This window comes from Clavelina lepadiformis, chromosome 5, assembly GCF_947623445.1.
Source record: "Clavelina lepadiformis chromosome 5, kaClaLepa1.1, whole genome shotgun sequence".
NCBI lineage: Eukaryota > Metazoa > Chordata > Ascidiacea > Aplousobranchia > Clavelinidae > Clavelina > Clavelina lepadiformis.
This window is the reverse complement of record NC_135244.1, coordinates 21214565-21236330: the sequence shown is the minus strand read 5'-3', so window position 1 is coordinate 21236330 and position 21766 is coordinate 21214565. Positions and strand designations below refer to the sequence as shown.

Here is a 21766-nt window from a genome sequence, read left to right as displayed (position 1 = left end):
TCGCCCAATAGAGACATATAAGAAACTGATTTTGTATGCACGAGAGATGTGGTTCAAAAGTTATTTAGATGATGATAAAGATTTGGTTTAGTGATAAACAGCATTAACGGAAACAACAGAGCAAGAAAATTTGACTTCGTTTAAATTTGACGATTGACGACTGAATGAGAGATTTAACCGTGACGTTAAAAACGCTGAAAACCCCTTTATTGAAAATCTAACGACGTCACACTTGAGCTTCATTAAATAACAGGTCAACTGAAAACAATTTGAACAAAAGACCACTGGTTCAAGTTTCACCTTGCAGCGGGTGTTTTATCTTGTCACATTTTTAGCTAAATCTTTTCTCGAAATTTGTCACCGGATTGTTGATGCAAACACGTTCATTTGCCTTGTTCGGTTCACTTTATAGCCTACGACTGAAAGCAAAAGACATTTTTACTGAGATATAATTGATTGGAATAGTTTGACTGGCTACGTTTATCTGTCAGCAGATAACGATTTTGTAATTGTTAGATGGACTATAAAGACAAGCATAAGTTTCGAATTTCTAAGAAGAATCATGTCCACAAAGAGAGAAGCAAAATTAAGTCAGTGGATACAATATAGATTAACTATTGCTGGTTTAGCTATAAGAAGCATCGTTTAAAATTTCTTAACCTGTTTTGAGTATGCAGTGAGTTGATATCACGTCATATTCATTAACAAGTGCTATCATATCAGCGCCCTCTTTTTTAGATGATAGGTACAAACATAGACAACATACAGTAGGCATAAGTATTTCAAATGTCAACAAAAAAAGAAAGTCTACATGAAGCATCGACTCTTCGTACAAGTTCAGACACGAGCGATCTTTTAGGATGTGGGAGCTACGCAACAGTGCGAAGATGTTATTTTGAAAAGATTCGTAAAACGGTTGCTGTAAAGTGTTATCACCTTAAACCAATCAACGGTGATTCGAACAAAGCTTTGCAAAAGTAAGCGCGTAAAGTATGAGTAACGCTATAGCATAAAACTAAAAGTAAATGCTCGAAAGGAATTATATTACAAGTGTTTATCTATAATGCTATATGTTGTGTAACAAAAAACTGTTAATCTCATTTGCTCATAGCGTTGAAAGGGAAACAGAGGTATTAAAGCGACTACATCATCCAAACATTGTCAGTTATATTGGCTTCACTCAATGGGATCACGGCCATGGAATTATCCTGGAATATCCAAGTGCTGGCACTTTGGACAATTTGTTGGCCGACACTAGGATAGTCATACCTTGGCTACCCCGACTTAAATTTTCCTGTGAAATAGCTGACGGTCTCTTTTATTTGCACGATCACGATCCAAAGAGAGCTTACATCCACAGCGACTTGAAACCGCAGAACATTCTTCTGTCAGAGGAACTGGATATAAAAATAGTCGACTTTGGCTCCACTCACGTCTTTTCAAAGCACAACGCGACAACCGATTCTTTGTTCCTCTCACACACGACACAGCATACAGAGTTATATTCAGCGCCAGAAGTTTTGAAGAATCCAAACGCTAAACGAGATCCTTCATCTGATGTGTACAGGTTTGTTACAGTTCATCTTAAGTTTATCACGATTATTTGATATCTATATACCCGTTCCACAATCACAACTTTAGGTTGAAAGTAAAGCGTTATGGGTGGGATTTTGTAGTTTTTTATGCTTTCTATTATTTTCACAGCTTTGGAATCGTTTTGTTTAATATCATTACAAGAACTAATGGATTTGGTGGCAATCCATCTGCAGCCATTGTTGAGCTTATTAAATCTCGGGGACAAAAACCTAACCTGAGAAAAGTGGACGAAATTGACTTAGCGCTGAAGCAAAGAGAAAACGAAATAAACTTGGAGATCTTTAAGGATTTGAAAATGTGGATGGAAAAATGCTACGACTTCAATCCAGAAAAACGTCCAGTGATGAGACAGAGTATAGCATAAGCATATATTAGCAATTAGTAGACCAAAAACATTTCTTCATATAACTTTCAAAAGTTGTAATGACACTCAAAAGAAAATTGTGCAAACGTTTCTGTTTTATCCAGTAAAAGAAAAACTACACGAGAGACTGATGGTGATACAAGAAACCACGACAATATCTCACAACAACGAAATTCGAGATTTCAAGAAAAACGTTTTAAAACGTTTAGACACACAATCAAGCAGCATTAAAGTTGGTTTGGACTCATTTGAGCATCCGTTTGAAAAAGTTCTTCTTCCATGTCCAGGTATGTCAACAAGTCTTATTATATCCGATATTGCTACATGATTACAAAAGTGTGATGTAGTATTATAAAAGAATAATAAAAAGCGTTCCCTTGTGCATTTTGAAAGATAAACTTAAAATTAATTGTGCCCATATCAGTTTGTGCGCCACTATTTACACGTTGGTACTGTCTGACAAAGCCATATTTAAACAACAGAACTCCTGAACGCATTATAGATCGATTACGTTCAACATTTCTTACTTACAATTGCAATTAACCAACCATATAACTCTCAGGATGTGTAAACACATCAGTTAACGGCGCCTCGACTGACAATGGGCAAATAGAACTTACCCAGCTTCCACGTGAAGATAACCAGCAGATAGAAATTGATTATCCACCGAACAGCGAATATTCCTTGAACAACGCAGATGGGCCATCCTTGCCAGAAGACGATCAACGACTCTTGTCAGGTTTTAACATTTTGATAAACTTGAAAACCAATTATAAACATCAGTTTGCTTCAACTAACTGAACTCAGACCCATATCGTAGTTAATCATATTCAAATCATTGTCATTCGAATCAAGTTTTATCAAAATTTCGGTTGAAATAGATGCGGAAATAAAAGGTGGCGGAAACATTTTTGGAACTAGTAAATGTCCTGACATCTTTTGTCGTGGAATTTATAATAAATGGAAAGGTAGGAGTTGAAGCGTTTTTAAGAGTACTTATGTCTTACCATTTTCCCATGCTATTTTATATAACACGTTACACTTCACTTTTCAATACGCAATAATATTTTTCTAGAATTTTCTGGCCTTCAAAGATGGTTTATTATCGGGGTGCCATTGTTTCTCTTAGTTGCTGCTGCTATGATACCAATTTTCATTTCAAATTCGCACGGTATCGTTGTCTTCATCCAAGCAAACAATATTCTACATCTTACACCGCTATCCTTAATGACAGTTTTCCATCCCATTTGTTCACAGAATGCCCAACTTTGAACCTAACCCAAGGGCTGAAAATGAAATGTGTAAATGGTTACAAGACTGGATCTGTTTGTGACTTTGCTTGCACCGGCAACGCACTACTTCAAGTAAGCAAGCGTATTCAGTGAGCTATGTTGTTCGAAATAATTAAACTTACTTGATGTAACAAAAAGCAAAAATGTTTCGTCATATTTTTAACAGGGTGTTAGCGAAATAACATGCGAAAGAGGTAATCTTTGGTCTTCCGGAATTCCTAGCTGCAAAAAGAAAGGTAAGGCTCGATGTTGACCGCAAACAATCTCAGGTCAGCAAACTATTAAACTACAGTTATACGTTTTAGATTAAAAAGTTTGTTTAGGTTTATCTTATTAAATCAACAGTAACATAAGTTCTATTGGCATGCATAAACAAAGCAGCAAAATTTAAACACATACTTTCGTAAAATAGATATAGTGGCCGAATTAAAACTGAAAAAATATAACATAGTTTGCATTGACGTAAAACAAATGCGATTTTTTATCATAATATTTTACCTTTATCACAGAATGTTCTGTAATAACTTTGCCAGACGACATGGAAATGAAATGCAGCGACGATAACAAAATTGGATCAGTTTGCAATTTTTCATGCACTGGAGACAAAATAATTGATGTATGTGACCACAATTATGGTTCCAATCTTAGAATATTATGTGTAACGAAACCGAATTTCTAGTAATAAGATTTTTACGGTTATACAAGACCACAACAATTTCAAAATAACTTGCTCTTTAACAGGGTTCAAGCAAAACAAGATGTAATGAAACAAGTCTTTGGTCAACAAGAACTCCAACTTGTAAAAAAGGTAAACTTTAGCAAAATGTGCACGAAATAGCAAAAACCTCATAAATTCAAACCAGTAAATAGTTACAGCTTATTACGTAAATTTTCAAAATAAATCTATCTTGGCTTCTTTTTTCAGGTTGCATATCATGGAGACCTTTTATCCACAGATTGAACGTAAATCCTTACGTGTCATTCAACGTGAGTTAAAAGACTTTTATATCCATTTAAAAACAGTCATTATCATAGACTTATGTGGTTTTGACAACACGCTTTTACTGTGGTTTATCAAACGCAGGTGAAGTACTACGAAGCAAATATAAAATGCAAACCCTTACTGAAGTTTGTCAATTTGGAATTTGTTTTTAATTGTGAGTGTCGGGATCTTTTATCGGATAATCTTTACATTTGCCATTTCTGGGCTTCCATCACCGAATCTTGCGAACATGCGCTCAGCTACCTGGTGCGAGAAATGAACAGGATTGATCCCAGCAGATATCCAATGCCTTGTGACCCAGAAAGCATGCATAAGAAATGTGATAAATAATTCCTAAATTTATTGCTCTGCAAAAGTTTGAATTTTTTACCGCTTTGGGACATTCAATGCGTTTTTTGCCTCTTTTTGAGAATATGAAACTGGTTTTCCAGCAACTTTCTCGCTATATTTCGTGGGCAACTTTTTCACAACGTGTTTCCACGTTTTTATTTGTCATTTTCTACAAAAATACATACAGTTTCAATGAAATATTTTCTGAGAAGAACGAAGCAAAAGACGTGCACTCAGAAACTGCTATGGTAGAATAAGTAATTACTACAAGTTACATTTTTAGCTGCTAGCTTATAGTTTTATCAAAAGCGATTACATAATACAGCAAATTTTGATCTGTCAGCAGCCCGAGATGAAAGATAAAAAAACAATATATAACTAATATCTTATACAAGCAAAGAGAAATTGCTAAAGCGATATCAGGAATTATCTATCGTGCTACAAAAATGAAACATAAGCTCAATAAATATTGCATAATTAAATCGGTAAGTTGTATTTAATTATCTTACTTAACGTTATTAAATCGGTAAGATTCCGCTTTTAAAAAGGAGTGATGGAGAAAAAATTAAACAACTTTTAGAATGAGTCAGCAATAAAAGAACACATACTGGAACGCAATCACTCTTCGAAAAATAAATAATAGAGATTGTGTTAAAATATGTAAATATGACCATGAAAAAACCATGTGCCATGACCATGACCATGTGACCATGTAAAAATGTGACCATGAAAGCAAAATGTTTGAATGTTTTTAATAAAACAATCCAAACGATTGTTCAATAAGCAAAATCAAAATATTGTTATTAAACATCAATATTTAAGTTATTCCGTCACATAGTTCAAACTAATAACTTGTCCACAATTTAGCACCAATTCCATACAATCTCACAGTCATGTCGGTGATGCTTTTTTAAATGCTTTCTTTTCACTAAATATAAATTCTTAAATGCTGTTTTCTCTTGCATGAATCGTAATCTGTTTGTAGCTGTTTCATCGTTGCTTACGTCATTCCTCTGTGGAGGAAGCGTTCTTAGTTCGAAACTGTAGAAACTTCATGTGCTTTGCTTTGATTTGTTGAAGAATAAAGTTCATGTGGCTTAACTAGGCCCTGTTATAGTTTTGATTGACTCATGATGTCACAACCACTAAAACTTTTTTCCATAACTAGACTAATCTTACTCATAGTATTCTGGATCGTCAAATGAACAAGCTTTACCCGAAAGTTACTTTATCAACTTATGCAACCACCTTAAGAGTGGTTTCAAGTCTTTCGAGAGAGTGCAATTAAGTTTCAACCAAACTTTGTTAACGAAATTAAGTAAGCTGCTTGTAACAGAACTTTTTCTTTCGTGTAGCCAGGCTCAGTTTCCACATTCACGGTGAACCGCGACACCACCAGTAAAACCCAAGAAATCAACTCATTTTATTCAACAGCCTCTACGACCCAAAACCAAAACCGACCTGCTCAAATCACTTAACGAACGGCTTTTATAGGGCACAAAAGGCAAGGCGCCAAATTAGTGATAAGATAAAAGTGCACAAAACGTGAGACAAACAACGGTAATTGCAACCAATCAACGCGCTAGAGAACAAACTCACAAAAACGGTAAAATACAAAATAGTGTGAATAACGCGTGACATAATTTCGTTACACTCCCCCCACCTTAAATATTTACCCACCTGGGTAATTTTTACCCAACATCCCAAGATAAGTCTCTCAAAGTCGTTCCACTCAGGTGAAGTGCAGAGAACTGGTAACAGCAAGTGCTCAATGATTGAAAAACATCAACGAAACTGTCAACGGTAGGTGAATTCCATGTAGTGAGTGAAAGCCTTATCATTTTGCCGGAAACGACGTTGGCTACGACCACTTCCCAGCTTGTAGCGTTGTCTTCTAGAACTTGGTGTACGCTGTCCGGAAATCCGGGGTGAGAAACTAAGAGCGCTGAATTTGGATACTTCAACGCAAGGTTCAGTTCTTGTTTAGCAGGAAGTACGTCGGCTATCTCAGTTGTAATATCTTCGTCGTTAATTTGTGTGGTCAATTCAGAGTCAGGCGTGTTCGACTTTAGGAGCGCTGTCTGCGGGGTTATTAAGAATTTGCAAAGTGCGTCAAAATCTTTTTCGTCGAACACTCGATCGGGGAGTTGCATGACTTGCTGCGGGTCACGTAAGCCCTTCACCACGCAAAGGAACATCAAGAAATTGAGGACCTGTTCATCATCTTCAGCAGGATAAGCTCGTTTTCCCAAAGTCTTCACTTTTGAAACAAAGTCACAAGCAGATTCATGATCTAGCTGACATGTGCGAAAAAAGGATCTTCGCATTCTAAACACAGCGCTTTGTCTGTCCACCGCTAGCTCGATAAGATAAACGAGATCATCAAAGTCGCCTTTCCTGACAGCGGTGTCATCTAGCTCTAGAAGTAAGGTTTCTTCTATAGAAGCTAATAAAAATGCTTTTTTCTCTTCTTCAGGAAAGTTGGTAAGGCGACAATATGACTTGAACAGGTAAATAAACCTTTCCAAATCGTCGCCTCTTTGGTAAAATGGTCGTGGCAAAAACAGTCTTGGGTCCATGATTTCTCAGGTAACTTCTTCTCAGCGGTTGTGGAATCCTGACGCGCTCGCCAATTGTAACGATTATTTTATCGCTCAGTTAGCCAGGTTTTAATTTCACGCTTACGGTGAACCGCGACACCAATAACTGTGAGTCACTTTCCACTGTGAAACTTAGTAGCGTTATCACGCTAATAAACCAAACCGACGATCCTCGAAAAGCCACATTTTATTGGTCTCAGCCAGACGCCGACTCAGACTCACCTCTCCTAAAATCGCACAATCTTTATATACAACCAGGGTGCCAAGACACGTGATTAAAATAGTTCAACAAACGCGTACACGGTGCTGATTGGTAAAAACGCTCGCTTCAAACGAAAATACGATGATAAGTAACAACATGTGGGAACAAAGTCCGTGACACTGCTTACCTGACTTTTCTGTTACTCCAATTGCCTATATCTTGAAAAACGCAATCTGTCAGTGGTATAGTCATATTATTGTAACGTCCATTGAAGGCCTTTGTTCTTTGCATATCATTTCTCATCGATTTTCTAGTTTTGAATAATCTATTAGTTCTGCCTTCCGTTTTCAACTGCTCGAGACGGCATAAATCCTGGTCGAGATATTTTCGCATCGCTGAAAAACCGAAATCCAGACATTTCTAACAATTGCATGCTATAAAGGAATGATACTGGCGTATACCGGCCGTTGAATGGTATTCTTCTTGTCGCTAGTTGACGCTTTCGAGTCAAGGAGAAATAAATGCTCTGCCTCAGCATCTACGTTTGTCTTGTCACTTTCAGTTCTAATTTCAGACTTTGACCTTTGACCTTTGACTCTAGACCAGTGGTTCTCAAAGTTTTTTTCCGATTCCTCCCTTACCAACCAGAACACCGTCAATTCCTCCCCCCCAAAAAATCACAAAAAATAATTTCCAAAATTTGACACTACCTGAATATTGTCCCTGGATGATGTCTTTTGAAGATTTATCTCAGGAATAAAATTAAAAATTGCAAAAGAACGCTCTAACAAAATAACCAAACAAATTTACAAACAAATCGTTGCTCATTGTTAGTGAGAACCGTGAGCCTCATGTTGAGAAGTCAAGAAAGAAAATCCAGGAGAAAAGCGTGTGAGTTTTGCTCGACGGTCTCCGCAAATATCGTGTGTTCCTCTTTTTTACATCACCGCATTATTGTAAACATCTAAACAATCTCTTCGAGAGGATTTTTCTGCTACAAATAAAATTAAAGTTTTTTTCATATACAGTTTTTCCTCCCCAATTCCTCCCTAGAGGAAATTTCCTCCCTGGAATTAAAAATTCCCCCTTTAGTGAGCCAAGTGGCCCGGTTTGAGAAGCACTGCTTTAAACCTTCTTTATCTAGACTCTAAACCTTCTTTATCTAGAGTGTTTTGATGAAATTCAGATATAGAAGCTATATGAGCGAGCTTTAGCCTGGCTAGCATTCACTATCTGTAGTCAGATGGTGTCAAGCCATAAATGTTTAATTTAAAACACTGACTTCATAGCATAGTTCGGTCTATTAAGACTCGGTTTCTTTACCGCAACTTCATATAAGAAGCCGTGAGTAAGTAAATGAGTGAGTGAGTATATAAGTACTTTAAGTAAATTTTAGTCCAGCACAGTCTACATTGATATATTTATACAATCACAATCAGATAATTACAAGTAAAATTACTCCATGAAGATACTAATATACGAAATTTCTGCAACGTTGTTAAGTTAGAGATCTATCACATTCTTTCTTCATGTTCTCTGGGTCACAAGGGCTGAGGTATCTGGCAGGATCAATCTTGTTCATATCTCTTACCAGGAAACTGAGCGCGTGTTCGCATGAACCGGAGGAAGATCTCCGGAAATGACATGTTTGAGAACGTTCTGTCGAAACGTCCCTGCAGTTGCAATTGTAGTTAAGCTCCAAGTTGTTGAAACTTATCTTTGTATAGCATTTAACGTTCGCATCACCATACTTCACCTGCGTGCAATAAAAATGGTTTTCTGAGATTCTGGTTTGCTTCTGAAGAGATGTCTTACAACTGTTGCTGAGCGAAACTTACGTGAAAGTTAGTGTAGGGCAGCACGTTCATACTATCCATTAAAGATTTCCAAGACAGGCAACCTGATTTTTAAAGCCAAGACAAACAAATATTAAATTTAAAATATATATTGCCAACTATTACTTTATTACTTTGGTATAGTTTTGTTTATGTCTTTTTTTGGTATATACGGTGTAGTACTTACAACTTGGAGCTGCTGATGACCAAAGACTTGATTCGTTACATGAAATGTTACCTTCTCCCTGTTAAATATAAAGTTAGGCCTACATAACTTATAGATATCAATAAAATCTTTTATGGAGTTACAAAAACTCCTAATCGTTTTCTGAAATGTTTCTAGAAACAAATATGCAAACCGACAATGGTTCATATCAATTATTTCGTTTTGAAATAAATATCGAACAATTCTTAAGTAAAATATGAATAGTTATAAGTTATGTTATATTTACCAGAATTTTCTTGTGTCCTGTGCAAGTAAATGTGCAAATTGACCCAATCTTGTCACCATTGCTGCATTCCATCTTCAAGTCATTTTTCAAAGTTAACACAGGGCATTCTAAGAAATGGTGTTTTGTTAAAGATACAACTCAGGCTACAAACAGGTCCTGTCTTAATTATATCTGTGCATTCTATTGAAAGTCCATCGGTTAAATTCAAGTGGAAGTATTCGGAAAAAAAATAGGCTTTAAATTAGAAGTCAACCTGACCGGGATTTGATAAATCAGTTTCAAAACAAGACATAAAAGTTTGGTATAAATTAAGTTATTCCTTTTTTTATTAGTAATTTATAAGATATTTGATTACTGCAGTCATTGTATAAGCCTAATGCATTGAAGCTCCTTTTCGAAATCAGACAATTTTGTAATAAGTGTACTTACCTGATGTATCCTGACGTTGTAAGAGTGGAATAAGATATGCTGACAAAGATGCAAGACCGAGGAGTACAAGAGGCCATCCAATAATTAGAAATTTTTTAAGTCCAGATAATTCTAATTAAAGCAGTGTATGCACTTTGATCCCTTCATTCACGTTTCAAGAACGCTTATTTAAATGCTATTAAACATTCATTCATACCTTTCCATTTATCAATAATTCCATGGCAGCAGTTTCTGGGATGCTTACTTGTATCAAACAATTGCTCTTCACTTTTCACTTTATCGGTATCTATGGGGGAACAATTCATGTAAAACTTGTTGTAAGCAAAAATTCTAAGGAAAATATCAACGCATTATATTTTTTGTTTAAACCTGACAGAAGCAGTTGATTGTCTTTCGACTGTGACAGAACCAACGGATTGTTCTTGGAGTGTATATCTGGTAGGGAGGATGCAGTCTGCTGGCGGTCATATGCTGGCGATAGAGTAAGTTCTATTTGTTCATGTCGAGGCGAAGTTTCATCGCATTGGTCCTGTTGAAAACCTGAACAAAGCATAAAAACCAGCAGAAGAAACGATGAATTAATGTGTTTACAGAACTTTAGCACCTGTCACTTATTACAATTGATTAATTGTTATCTTCCTAGATCTAACAAGCTACTGATACTATCATTTGTTCCCTTACTGGCACGTAGAGTAAATACTCCGTGTTGATTTTTGCCTCTGCTTGACATTTTCTTTAAATAAGTTAATATTAACTATTAATATTAATATTAACTAACATATAACTATTGACGGAATGAAATTGAAACTGCAAAACAAGAATATTTTTGCCTCGGCTAATCTTTTAAAATTTCTTCCAATTTATATTGGTTTTTGCAAAATGATAAAAAAATCTCTACTATCTGCAATCTATGTATCTTCCATTTTTGTAAATTGACAAACATACGCGTCGAATTCTACTGCGTTAACCCAGTTTATTAAAACGAAAGAAATATTTTTTAAGAAATCAAAAAGATGCAAAATAGGATTGACCTCGATATGACGTTTTGTATGTAACGTCATTGCAATATGAATTGTCTTACCATGCCTAAAACAACTTAAAATGAAGCGGTTCCCTTTTAAGCAAATGATTGCACGCTACGCCAGATATAAATGAGCTCGGAGTATCCTGATATTCTGCGAGACACGCCTGACCGATTTTGCTAAGAAACGCACGTCATAATGCAACCTCATCCAACGCTATTGTTCAATCTATTTCTGCTGTACTTTGTTATGCAAACGTTTTGTTAAAGATTTAAAAACGTTTTTGAATTTTTTTTCGCGTCACTACTTTGTACGTCCTTGGTGCTATTCTTTGTGCTTACTCGCACGTCGCAATGATTTTGAATACGTAAATTTTTTTTTGATACAAAGTAGTAGTAAATTATTGTAATTAGCACAACTTTGATGTTAATCTATTGTACTGAAACATTCTATTGTTTAAATTGTTGCAAAAATGTATTATACACTAGCTATATAGTGTTATCGTGATTTGTAAATGTTGGTAATTCTAAATTTACTTACTTTAAAGTAACTTACCAACTTTACTTTATTGATAACTTTTAACTTACCAACTTACTTTGGTAAACTTTATGCTTCTTGTTATGAAGAACTTTCGAAAATGTCTTCACATTTTTCTTAAACCGAGATTATCGAGTTATTTTCGAAAGGCATAAATACAATGTACACATGCGAAAAACATTTGATCAGTTTGTATAGCTTTGCTTGCACTGGTGGACAAATACTTCGAGTAAGCCGGCACTACCAACCAGATAGATGGTTTAGTTAGAATGTCTACACAGCAACAAGTTTATTCAAACTTTTTAATAGATTAATTCAAACATGGCTTGCGAACATACAAACTTTTGATCTTCAAAAGTTCCTAGTTGTAAATTGAAAGGTAAGTTAAAAAATTAACTGAAGGAGAAAAAGCATCTATACGCAACGATTAGAAAATTATTGTTTCTGTTTATCAATACAGTTGCTTAAAGTCATATTAACTTGAGAAGTAACAGCTGTATCAATAACACAAAGTTATTACAAAGTTTGAATCAAAAAATTATGAAGTACATATTGAACATTACTGTTTACAGATTATTGCATTATTACGTATTCTAATGCAGAATGCCCACCGCTAACTTTGCCAAATGACATGGAAATGAAATGTAGCAACAAAAACAAAATTGCATCAACTTGCACTTTCAAATGCGTCCAACGACAAAACAATTCATGTGCCTCTCACAATAAGCTGGATCTTATCTTTGTTGCGTCACTATAATGATATTAAATTTTTGTGATTACATTTTACCACTACACGATAACATGGAGCTATTAGAAAACCAACAAACTCGCCATTGCTTTGACGAACCGGGCTCGGCTTGTGAACACGTGCTCAGATTCCTGATGCGAGATATGATTTCGTGAAGATGTTTAGTTCAAGAAACAAGCAAAAATTTTGAAAATTTCCTTATAACCAAATGTCCCATTCTTGCCAATGGTAACAACTAATTCTGTCAAATTGCAATGATCAAAGCGTTTTGTAATGTTTATTACGTTTTCCGTTTGTTAAGGCGCACTTAGGAATGTAGCTTCACTTATTTTGACCGCTAGCGAACTGCAATTTTCATAGCGATTCCAATTATGACGTACATGTGCATGGCTGTACATTACAGTAATTTGAACCGGTTGAATATACGTTTAATAACAAGCTTTAAATTTAAAAATGTTAAAGCAGTAAACCACAGTTTGCTATAGTAGCTGTACTGTAATTGCTTGAAACACTTTCAACTGAAGATTTGCAATCAGAAATTGAATATTAAATTGGACGCGGAAATCAATATCGGCAAAAAGGTTTATTTGCAAATCTTTGTGCGACTTTAATCAGCTAAATAGAAAATAAACAGTAACGTGTCTTATCTAAGTTTAACCCGTTAATGTCGAATGTAGCAGATGGATAAATAAACTTCTGTGCTCATAAATTCATTTGAATAACGAAAGTTTTTTATTAAAGATTCTTCTACACGAAGATAGGCTGCGGTCGTGAAAAAGGTAGGTTAGTGCGGGTAAAACAATTACGAGAAATGTCTGATTTACCAAACAAAACAACGCTTTTATTGGATAAAATAAATGAAGGAAAATATGACAGTATCAAAGATTCATCTAACTTGCAAAAGGACAATGCCCCGCCAAAACGATATACTGTAGTAACATTTCTCAGAATAATATCCAACCAAAGGCATACTCCAAACAAAATGAACGGTGAGTTGATGCAGTTCAAGTATCATATTATAGGATATACTTATAGTAATTTTTTATTTTTTTATTTATTAATTAATTTATTTATTTATTGAGTAGAAGAAAGGGACAGGTCTCCAGATATGCCCAACATCACGTCATCACAGACTGGAGGCAAGTGTAGTAGTCAGGTAAAGATATGTAAATGCCAAGTGATATGAGAATATGTAAAATGAAGATAACATACTAAACACCAATCTTAGATTTTCCTGTTCATTTTGAAGAATCGGACGAGAAGAAAGAGTGTAAGAAGCATCCTTCATGCAGCAGAGCATGGCGATTAAAATGTATCTGTTGATAATCACATTGATGAAGTCACACACGAATAGGACTGAGCATTGAATGAAATGAAACAATGACTTCCATAGCGGAGCTGCCATCTCCATCCCGCTTCACGATTTTTGTTGCTCTTCAGTGACGGAATTCCAGAGCAACGGAAAGCTACGAAAAGCAAAGATCGTCATCTTGAGTGTGGTGCTGACTAGGACTCTTGTCACAGTATCATCAATTACGACAAATTATTTAAGTCATTGCCAGCACAATAAAGGTTTGCAATAGGTTTAGTACTGACACGATAGAGTAAAGTTGAAGAGCTGAATGCACATCTCGCTCGCGTTTAAGCTTGACCGAGGGGTTAGTTGTTGTTTGTACAAAGAAAAACGAAGCCGGGTCAAAGTGTTTATTCGCTTGTTCTCAGGAGCGTCGCATTATGGTAATTACAATTTAAGATATACTCATGTGGCCTAAAGTAAATTCCAGTTTAACGATTGCATATTAGGCAGCCGTTATGAAGACACGAACAACTAGTATTTCTTACCTAACTAAGTATTTTGTTACGTTTTTGGTAAAGGCCGGTATTTTTTAATAAAGCCATTCATTGAAAACTAGTATAACGAACAGCTTATTAGCGGTGTGAAGAAAAGAAAGTGAAATTCAGCTGATTGGCTTGCACTATTAACATCTAGTGCTTGTTTGAGGGGACAAATAGCAGTGAATATCTAAGCACAGAGCAATGGACTCGCCATCTTGTTCGTGTGATAAGTTCAAATTTGGACTGGATTGTCGATATCCGACCGAGGGGTCGGCCGTGCAAAGGTACATTGTGGACAGGCCGTGGGCTGAGTTCATCGTGAGTATCGTATGTCATTGTCTGTAAATTCATCTGCTTATGCGTACGCGTGTTACGTCAGAAAAGTTATAATGTTTATCAAGATAAGAAGCAAATAAGCTTTTATACCGCATAAATGATTTGATAAATGAAGTAAATAGAATAAGAACGCTTGAATAAATAAGAATCAACATTTTATGCGAATTACGCTGGTTTTACCGTCACGTGCAAAAACAGCCTAACAACAAAGCTTAAATGAAATTGTATCTGCATGCGAACACGCCCTTGCTATTTGCTACCCTTGTAAAAACTTTAGCACAGCAAGGGGCATACCCGGCACCATGCGGTATCCTCAGTATAAATTGTGACGCTAGGTCTACTTGATTTCCACGTATGCCTAAGCCTTAAAGAGAAAGCAGGATTAGTGGACAGTAGAAGCGGTCTGTTTTTGGGACTTCTGTGTCGGAGAATTTTGATAGAATCGGTTATTTGTAATTGCTGTAATTAACCGTAGTAAAATTATCTCTTTAATGCAGAAGCCGGCTTTGTCATCACTTGTGTCAGCCTAACAGGGTATCCGATGCTAGTCCGATGTACGGCAAATAACATAGATCAAGCAAATCCTTAAAATGGTCGTGCAAAGCTATGATGTCAAGAGGCCGACGCGATATTATAAGAGTATGACAACAAGCGATTGAGTGTCACCAACTGAAGTGTGCTTTTCATACGTAGTGATCACGTGAGCACGGTCGTTACACATTAAACAATCACAGAACGTCATACGGACAATAAGGCCGAAATACGACCCTGCCCGTGTATAGCGCGACCGCTCGACTAGAAGAAGTTCGTTTACTTTGGTATACACGATTGTTATCATACCGCTTGGCATAGATAAAGGGCTCTCAAAGTCGTAAGTGTAGGTTTGGACGAAATACTTTTCTAGTATTAGTAGTGACCATACATTCACGGAGATGTTGTTAAGGGCAAAAAATCACGTTTTTTAAACCATCTTGAGTTACCTGTCAGATGTGAGCGTATTCGAACCCTATATAGGTTAGGTTAGATCGGTTGATAATATTAGTGACAAGCCAGCAGCTTGGAGTTGCATGCGTTACACAAAACGAAACCATGTTTGTAAATTAAATTTCTGGAGCTTATTGATGGTATGACAGCCTTAAGTGTTGTCTTAGCGAAAGTGTATAGTGCATATAAGTGTTCAACAATTGCTATTTTCGACTAAAATGATTGTCACAAAGTGTTTTGGGAACAACTGAGACGTGGATTCATTTTGCAACGTGTAATTTTTTAAACCGTTGTACTGTTAACAAAATTAACAAGCCACCCCATACGTCCTCTGAGTTTAAACTAACATAAGCCGGTGTAAGTACTGTACTGCACAAGTGCCGTTGGATAACCACTGCTTATTGTAGGCATTATTCTTAAATTAGATAATTGGTAACGGAAACGGAGCATCTCTTTTGAACGTGATTACGGCAACGTACATGCTAAATCCTGCGTTTAGAAAAGGGAAAGACGACACAATAGCCAAGTTATAATAAGCTGGAACTTGTCGAAGCGATTTGGCCCTGAACACGTATATACTGTCACTTATACTTTGATACAGCCGCAAGCTTTCCTGATCTCTCACGGGGATTGGACCAGCATTACAAGATACATCATCGCATTGAGACAATAAGTACTTGATGAACACATAAGTAACTGCTGCGGCGCATGTACAGAAGCTTTACGTATACGCGGTACATAGGCCACGTGTCGAATGCAGCAAAGATGGAACCAGTTTGGGAAGTTTTAAAAGATTATTTGCCAATGGAAGGTGATATTTATTTTTTTAAAGGAAATACAGCATAGGTATTTTCGTTAATAACTAATAGATTTAACCATGCTGAACTAACGCAAAGTCCAAAGGGTCAAAGTATGCAAATCGGATGGATACATTTGGTGCAGGCCTTGTCCACGACTGGTCTTTAGAAGACGAGGAGATAGTTACCTCGACAAGTCCACACCCCGACAATGAAGGTAAAATTAAACTTACTAGCAACGTTAGAAGCAACAATGTAACATGCGTTAATCTTTAAAACAATGACCAACTACAGTTCTGGCGTTACACCAATGACGACTCTTTAGATTTCGATAGTCTTGAAAAGCACTTCATTCCCTACGACGGGAAAAGTACCGGATTTGGGCGACAGGAACAGAGCGACTTTCATGAAATCGACTACTTGCCTAGCTCGGACGAAGAGTCCAGTAGCCAAGTAGATGAAGCCCACGCAAACGGATTATTAGGGGACTTGATTGTTGGTGAAGACGACGAACTCTCTACCGCTGAGAGTATAGAAGTAAACCCTTTCGATGGTTTACCCTATTCGTCGATGTACTATGAGCTATTGAAGAAACGGCAGTCGCTTCCAATATGGAAAGCAAAGGACGATTTTGTGTTGGCAGTAGACGATAGCCCGATAGTACTGATAACAGGACGAGCCGGTAGCGGAAAAAGCACTCAGGTGATACCAGAAACCGATAGTGTACTGAACGAATTTTCGTTTGTACATGTGCGGGAGCTTTTTTTATTGTATCGTCCATATGCCGCATGGAATAACGTAAATAATCATATTTGTGACGCATCAACAGGTTCCGCAATGGTGCGTGCAATTTGCTCGCGAGTCTAACTTTGGATTTGGTACAGTCGTTTGCGCTCAACCGCACGCGCAAGTTGCTATGTCGTTAGCTATCCAGGTAAGAAGGAAAATCTAAACTGGAAAGAAACTAACTTAACAATGGCACCAGAAAGAGTTCCCAGTAACATTGGTGTTTAAAAGATATGGCCTAAGCTTTGTTTGTTTCTTCAGGTGGCTCGCGAAATGGATTTAACAGAAGTAGGCAATGAAGTTGGATACAAAATTCCACAAACGAACTGCACCAACCAAGACACGGTGTTACAGTAAGTATTTTCTTTTGGACATCATAAGTAGGTCCACAACAGACTAAGCCTCCTTTCCGTTTTGCTACAGATTTTGCACCGATGACGTTCTTCTGCGCGAAATGGCCGACGATCCGCTCTTGCACAAATATAACTTTGTTGTTATCGATGAAGTGCAGGAAAGAAGCATATCCATAGACATCTTACTTGCCCTGTTCAAGTAACTGTTCTAAAAATAAAGCAGGTTACATATAACACGACTATTAACTTGCTGCATGATACACTACTTTATACCTTGCAGGGTGATCCAAAACTCACGTGATGATCTTCGGATTATCATCATCAGCCAGTCGTATGAAATGCCGAAACTGGAGGATTTCTTTGAGGAGGTGCCGATAGTCGATCTTCATTTTCTCGAAGAGCAAATTACAGATGGATCCGAGAACCTAAAAGAGGAACATAGAAGAGCAAAGGCCGAAGCTGAACGTTTAAATAAACTGGAGATCAACTACAGGCCGGTTGAAACCGGTTCCCACTTACAAGAGGTTGTTTCGCTTGCCGTACGACTGCATTGTGATCCAAGCGCAGAAGGAGCTTTTCTTGTTTATTTGCCGACCGCTGAGGTGAATTGAGCTGAATGCTTGTGAGTGCATCGTTTTGTAAAACGGATCAAAACTCACTGTAATTTCGAGCAACTTATGCTGTGCTACTTTTTTCAAACGCCATCTCATTTGCAGGATATTGAAGAAGCGTGTGAACAGATCACGCGAGATGTCGCTATCGAGTCGCTCCGTGATGGATGTGAGGAGGTGAGCGTGATAGCGGTCCACAAAAAGCTTGGTCATGGCGCACAGCAGGTGGGAGGAACACCTTTCAACGGTGTGAAGCAAAAGTTGCAGAATAGAGTTGAATTGTCGTAAAGAACACGAGTATATTTTCTAAATATAGGCAATATACGAGAATATTGAAAAGGTGGATGAAGAAAGCAAAAAGCGCCGGATTATTGTCTCAGATGAAATCACCGAATCTTCCTTCTCCACTGATTACATCCGGGTCGTGATAGACTCCGGACTGAAAGAGGAAGAAGTTGGTCTCTGCATCATTTATAGGCGCAGCGTCTATCACTGTTTTCCTCTATTAATCTATATTTTCGAATTTAATTGAATTCAATTCAATTCAACTTGAAGGTGTATAATTGCCGCACTCGAACACGCTCCAGAAATTTGACGTGGATTTCGCGCGACAGCGCCCTCGCACGGACGGACAGATGCAACATAGGTGGAAAAATTTATCGAATTTATTCCGAAGATGTTTTCACGGTATGCCGTCGTCTTGCTGAGCGCGTCGTGCACACGACTTTTTTAATGGTTGCCATATTTATTGCATGAACTTTTTAGCGCATGAAAGATAGCACAACACCGTGCATCAGGCGAATGGAGCTGACAACTCATGTGCTTCTTCTTAAAAGATTGTTACAAAGATTGAATATGAACTTTTCTCATTGCCACTTCATAGAGCCGCCAGGTAATGAGTTTGCCGAGACTGTTCGCCAAAAAGACTGGCATCTATAAATGTAGTTAAATTTTACTCGAGTATTTCTAGTGTAACGGCCATTTACATCTTTGCGTTTAAAACCATATAACCATAGCCCCAGAAGCGTACATGCTTGCGCTGGAAGAGTTGGACTATCATGGGGCACTTGACGAAAACGGCAACTTGTCCGACCTTGGCGCCGTTATGAGTGAATTTCCTTTAACGATGCCGCAAACCAAAGCAGTCATTGCAAGCTGCGGGGAAGATTGTGTGCAGGTGCGTTGTGTGCAGGAAGGTTGCAATGCAAGCTTTGTGATTAGTCTTCGTAAAGTTTGTTATCAGCTTTATGAAATAAAAATTTTTTCGCTTGTATTTCCGAAAATATTCGATTCTTTGAGATTAATGTTTTTTATGATACGTTATTGTTTATATTCAGGAAGTTTTATCCATTATTGCCATGATTGTTTCACCTTCTTGGCGATTGAATCCTCGAGGTTTCGAAAAAGAAGCACGTGGCCTGCACAAAGCACTGGCGCATAAGTACGGTGGTCACTTCACTTTGCTGAACGTTTACCAGCAATATATAAACCGTAAGTCACTAAACACTACAGTTGCCATTTGAACGGACGCTAACTTGGTAGCAAAACTCGCAAATGGTATTTTGAAGTGAAGGACTGTTTTATAATATGCAGCTTTTAACATTATCTTCATGCAGTAACTTTTATCACAAATCTTTTGTCAATTGTTCAGACAAGCGCTCAGAGTCTTGGTGTTCAAAGAACTATATAAACGTAAACGCCTTGAAACAAGCGGAGAAGGTTCGGATAGATTTACTCTCAGTCTTGGAAGGCCTTGAACTCCCAATCAGCGAGGCCGTGCAAGACGCCGATATTCTCGAAACCAGCGTGAAACGAGCCTTGCTGGCTGGATTCTTTATGCAGGTGAGCATAAAGCTTAAAGCATATAAGCTTATAAGCTAAAGCATATGGCTTAAAGCTTTGTGCTAGGTAAAAAAATATTATTTTGGCAATGTTTCTCACAAAAATTGTTGCCCTAATGTTGGATTGGTTTGTAAACGTAAGTACGTATTTACGTATTGTGTTACGTTACGTAAGTACGTATTTACGTAAGACTCGGCTCAGGTTGCTCGAGATGTTGATGGCTGTGGAAATTTTCTCATAATTCGAGACAAGCACGTGGCCAGGTTGGAACCAACGTCACTTGTGGATACTAAGTCGGATTGGGTGTTGTACGATGAATTCCTTCTCAGTGAAAACAGCTGCATTTCTACTGTTTGCGGAGTTCGACCGTTTTGGTAGAAAAATTTTTCAAATTTTCTCTGTTGTAAGCGATACCGCTCTTTTGAAAACGAATAGAAATAGCTATATTCATATACACAGCAAATAATTTGACTTCATACAGCAATCGTAAAATTGCAGTAAATAAACATCTTTTATGATTAACTATTCACTTTTAAATTAGGATAGCGGAGATATCCCCGCAAAGTTACCTTGCCAACCTTCCTCAGCACGAGGGCAAAGACTATCTTTTAAAATTGGCCGCCAAATGGCGCAAGCAAGCTGCGCGTCAGGCTGCTGAACCAGACGCCGATTTGAATCTCCATTCCCAACGCCGAGTCCAATCCACGCCCAAATCACTAACAACTACACACAGCGAGGCCGATCAAGTAGGCTCACACAACTCAAAAGCACATCCAAAAAGTTTTCAAATTGAAAGAACAAAGCGTACCGGTGGAGAAACGTCGTCAGAAGATCCGAAATCAAACGACGAAGTTGATGACAGTGACGTACTGACGCAAGCGGCACGTGATATGGCGTTTGTATACCGTAAAGCGTCAGATTACGTCACAAACAGGGAAGCCGGTGCAGATGCGCAATGCATTGTCCAGTAGAAGATTAAAGTAAAAGATCTTTGTCGAATGTCGAATGTCAAATGCACTCTGCTCTCAAACGTTTCTGTGAGTGAAGTACAGTGTTTATAGTTTCCGTGTCTCTGTTGTCAGTAAGTTGAACACTGTTTTCACTGACTGTGCTATTAATTATCAGAGTTATTGTTACTGACTACTAACTGTGATTTGAATTCTCGTACAAATGTCTGTAAAACGTTAGTGGTAATGGCGCTGTAATTCGGTATAATCGTTAATTTATTTCTAAAAGTGCAATATTGAGTATCGTAGAAATGCAATTAAAAGCCTTGACTGACTGCACATCGTGGTCATGAGAAAAATTCGTTTTTATAAGAATAGAGAATTGTATTTTTCGTTACCGCCTTTATTATAGAAGTTACATCTTTTTGTCTTTACACTGTAACTACATTTTGGTATTTTGAATGGTTGTAGTAAAATCTAACAAAGCTACTTTTAGAATCGTGGAAGATACTTTGAAGTTTTTGTTTACATTCTGTCTCTTCTGGATAAGAGTATTCTAGGAAAGTCTTGTTATAACTTTTAACTAAGCCGATTTTCAATCCAAAATTCGCGCTAGTACACGACGTACAATTAGTTGCTTTGCTTTTGTGCGTACCGAAGTGGTGTTGCATAAAAAATACCTATAATAATCGAACAAATTACTTTTAGTGTCATAATTACTAGTGTGGCTATAGCAACTGGCCACATTTGCGACCTCATAACAGATTGACCTTAAAAAATCTTTTAGGTACTCATAGTAACTTTATTCATAGTTATACATAATCAAATAAATTCCAACAACCTCAGAGCAAAGTGGTACCGGCA

General features: G+C 37.3%; 3 protein-coding genes across 5 annotated transcripts; 2 read left to right on the top strand and 1 right to left on the bottom strand.

Moving 5' to 3' along the window:
* The first annotated feature begins 727 nt into the window (after positions 1 to 727).
* Positions 728 to 4777, top strand: LOC143460456 (uncharacterized). Of its 2 annotated transcripts, none has more exons than XM_076957950.1 (13): positions 728 to 977; positions 1112 to 1567; positions 1705 to 1931; positions 2065 to 2247; positions 2523 to 2699; positions 2842 to 2928; positions 3036 to 3131; positions 3218 to 3324; positions 3419 to 3488; positions 3762 to 3868; positions 3994 to 4060; positions 4178 to 4239; positions 4337 to 4777. In XM_076957950.1, exons 1-13 carry the CDS (start codon positions 787 to 789, stop codon positions 4583 to 4585), a joined length of 2079 nt encoding a protein of 692 aa, XP_076814065.1. In that variant the 5' UTR covers positions 728 to 786; the 3' UTR covers positions 4586 to 4777. The 2 variants fall into 2 exon arrangements, with proteins under 2 accessions (XP_076814065.1, XP_076814064.1); XM_076957949.1 differs by having other exon boundaries at positions 1705 to 1949.
* A 3904-nt stretch (positions 4778 to 8681) lies between these two features.
* LOC143460052 (uncharacterized) lies at positions 8682 to 11139 on the bottom strand. 2 transcript variants are annotated; one of them, XM_076957407.1, is made up of 8 exons: positions 10785 to 11139; positions 10473 to 10643; positions 10300 to 10389; positions 10104 to 10214; positions 9675 to 9781; positions 9410 to 9467; positions 9226 to 9287; positions 8682 to 9143 (listed from the first exon to the last, which is right to left on the bottom strand). In XM_076957407.1, exons 1-8 carry the CDS (start codon positions 10831 to 10833, stop codon positions 8886 to 8888), a joined length of 906 nt encoding a protein of 301 aa, XP_076813522.1. In that variant the 5' UTR covers positions 10834 to 11139; the 3' UTR covers positions 8682 to 8885. The 2 variants fall into 2 exon arrangements, with proteins under 2 accessions (XP_076813522.1, XP_076813523.1); XM_076957408.1 differs by having other exon boundaries at positions 10348 to 10389.
* A 4787-nt stretch (positions 11140 to 15926) lies between these two features.
* LOC143460953 (putative pre-mRNA-splicing factor ATP-dependent RNA helicase DHX32) lies at positions 15927 to 21261 on the top strand. Its single transcript, XM_076958655.1, has 15 exons — positions 15927 to 16580; positions 16689 to 17065; positions 17193 to 17297; positions 17411 to 17502; positions 17573 to 17701; positions 17783 to 18104; positions 18219 to 18338; positions 18430 to 18567; positions 18669 to 18800; positions 18879 to 19005; positions 19130 to 19290; positions 19451 to 19604; positions 19765 to 19955; positions 20157 to 20329; positions 20497 to 21261. Exons 1-15 carry the CDS (start codon positions 16490 to 16492, stop codon positions 20924 to 20926), a joined length of 2742 nt encoding a protein of 913 aa, XP_076814770.1. The 5' UTR covers positions 15927 to 16489; the 3' UTR covers positions 20927 to 21261.
* Positions 21262 to 21766: the final 505 nt, after the last annotated feature.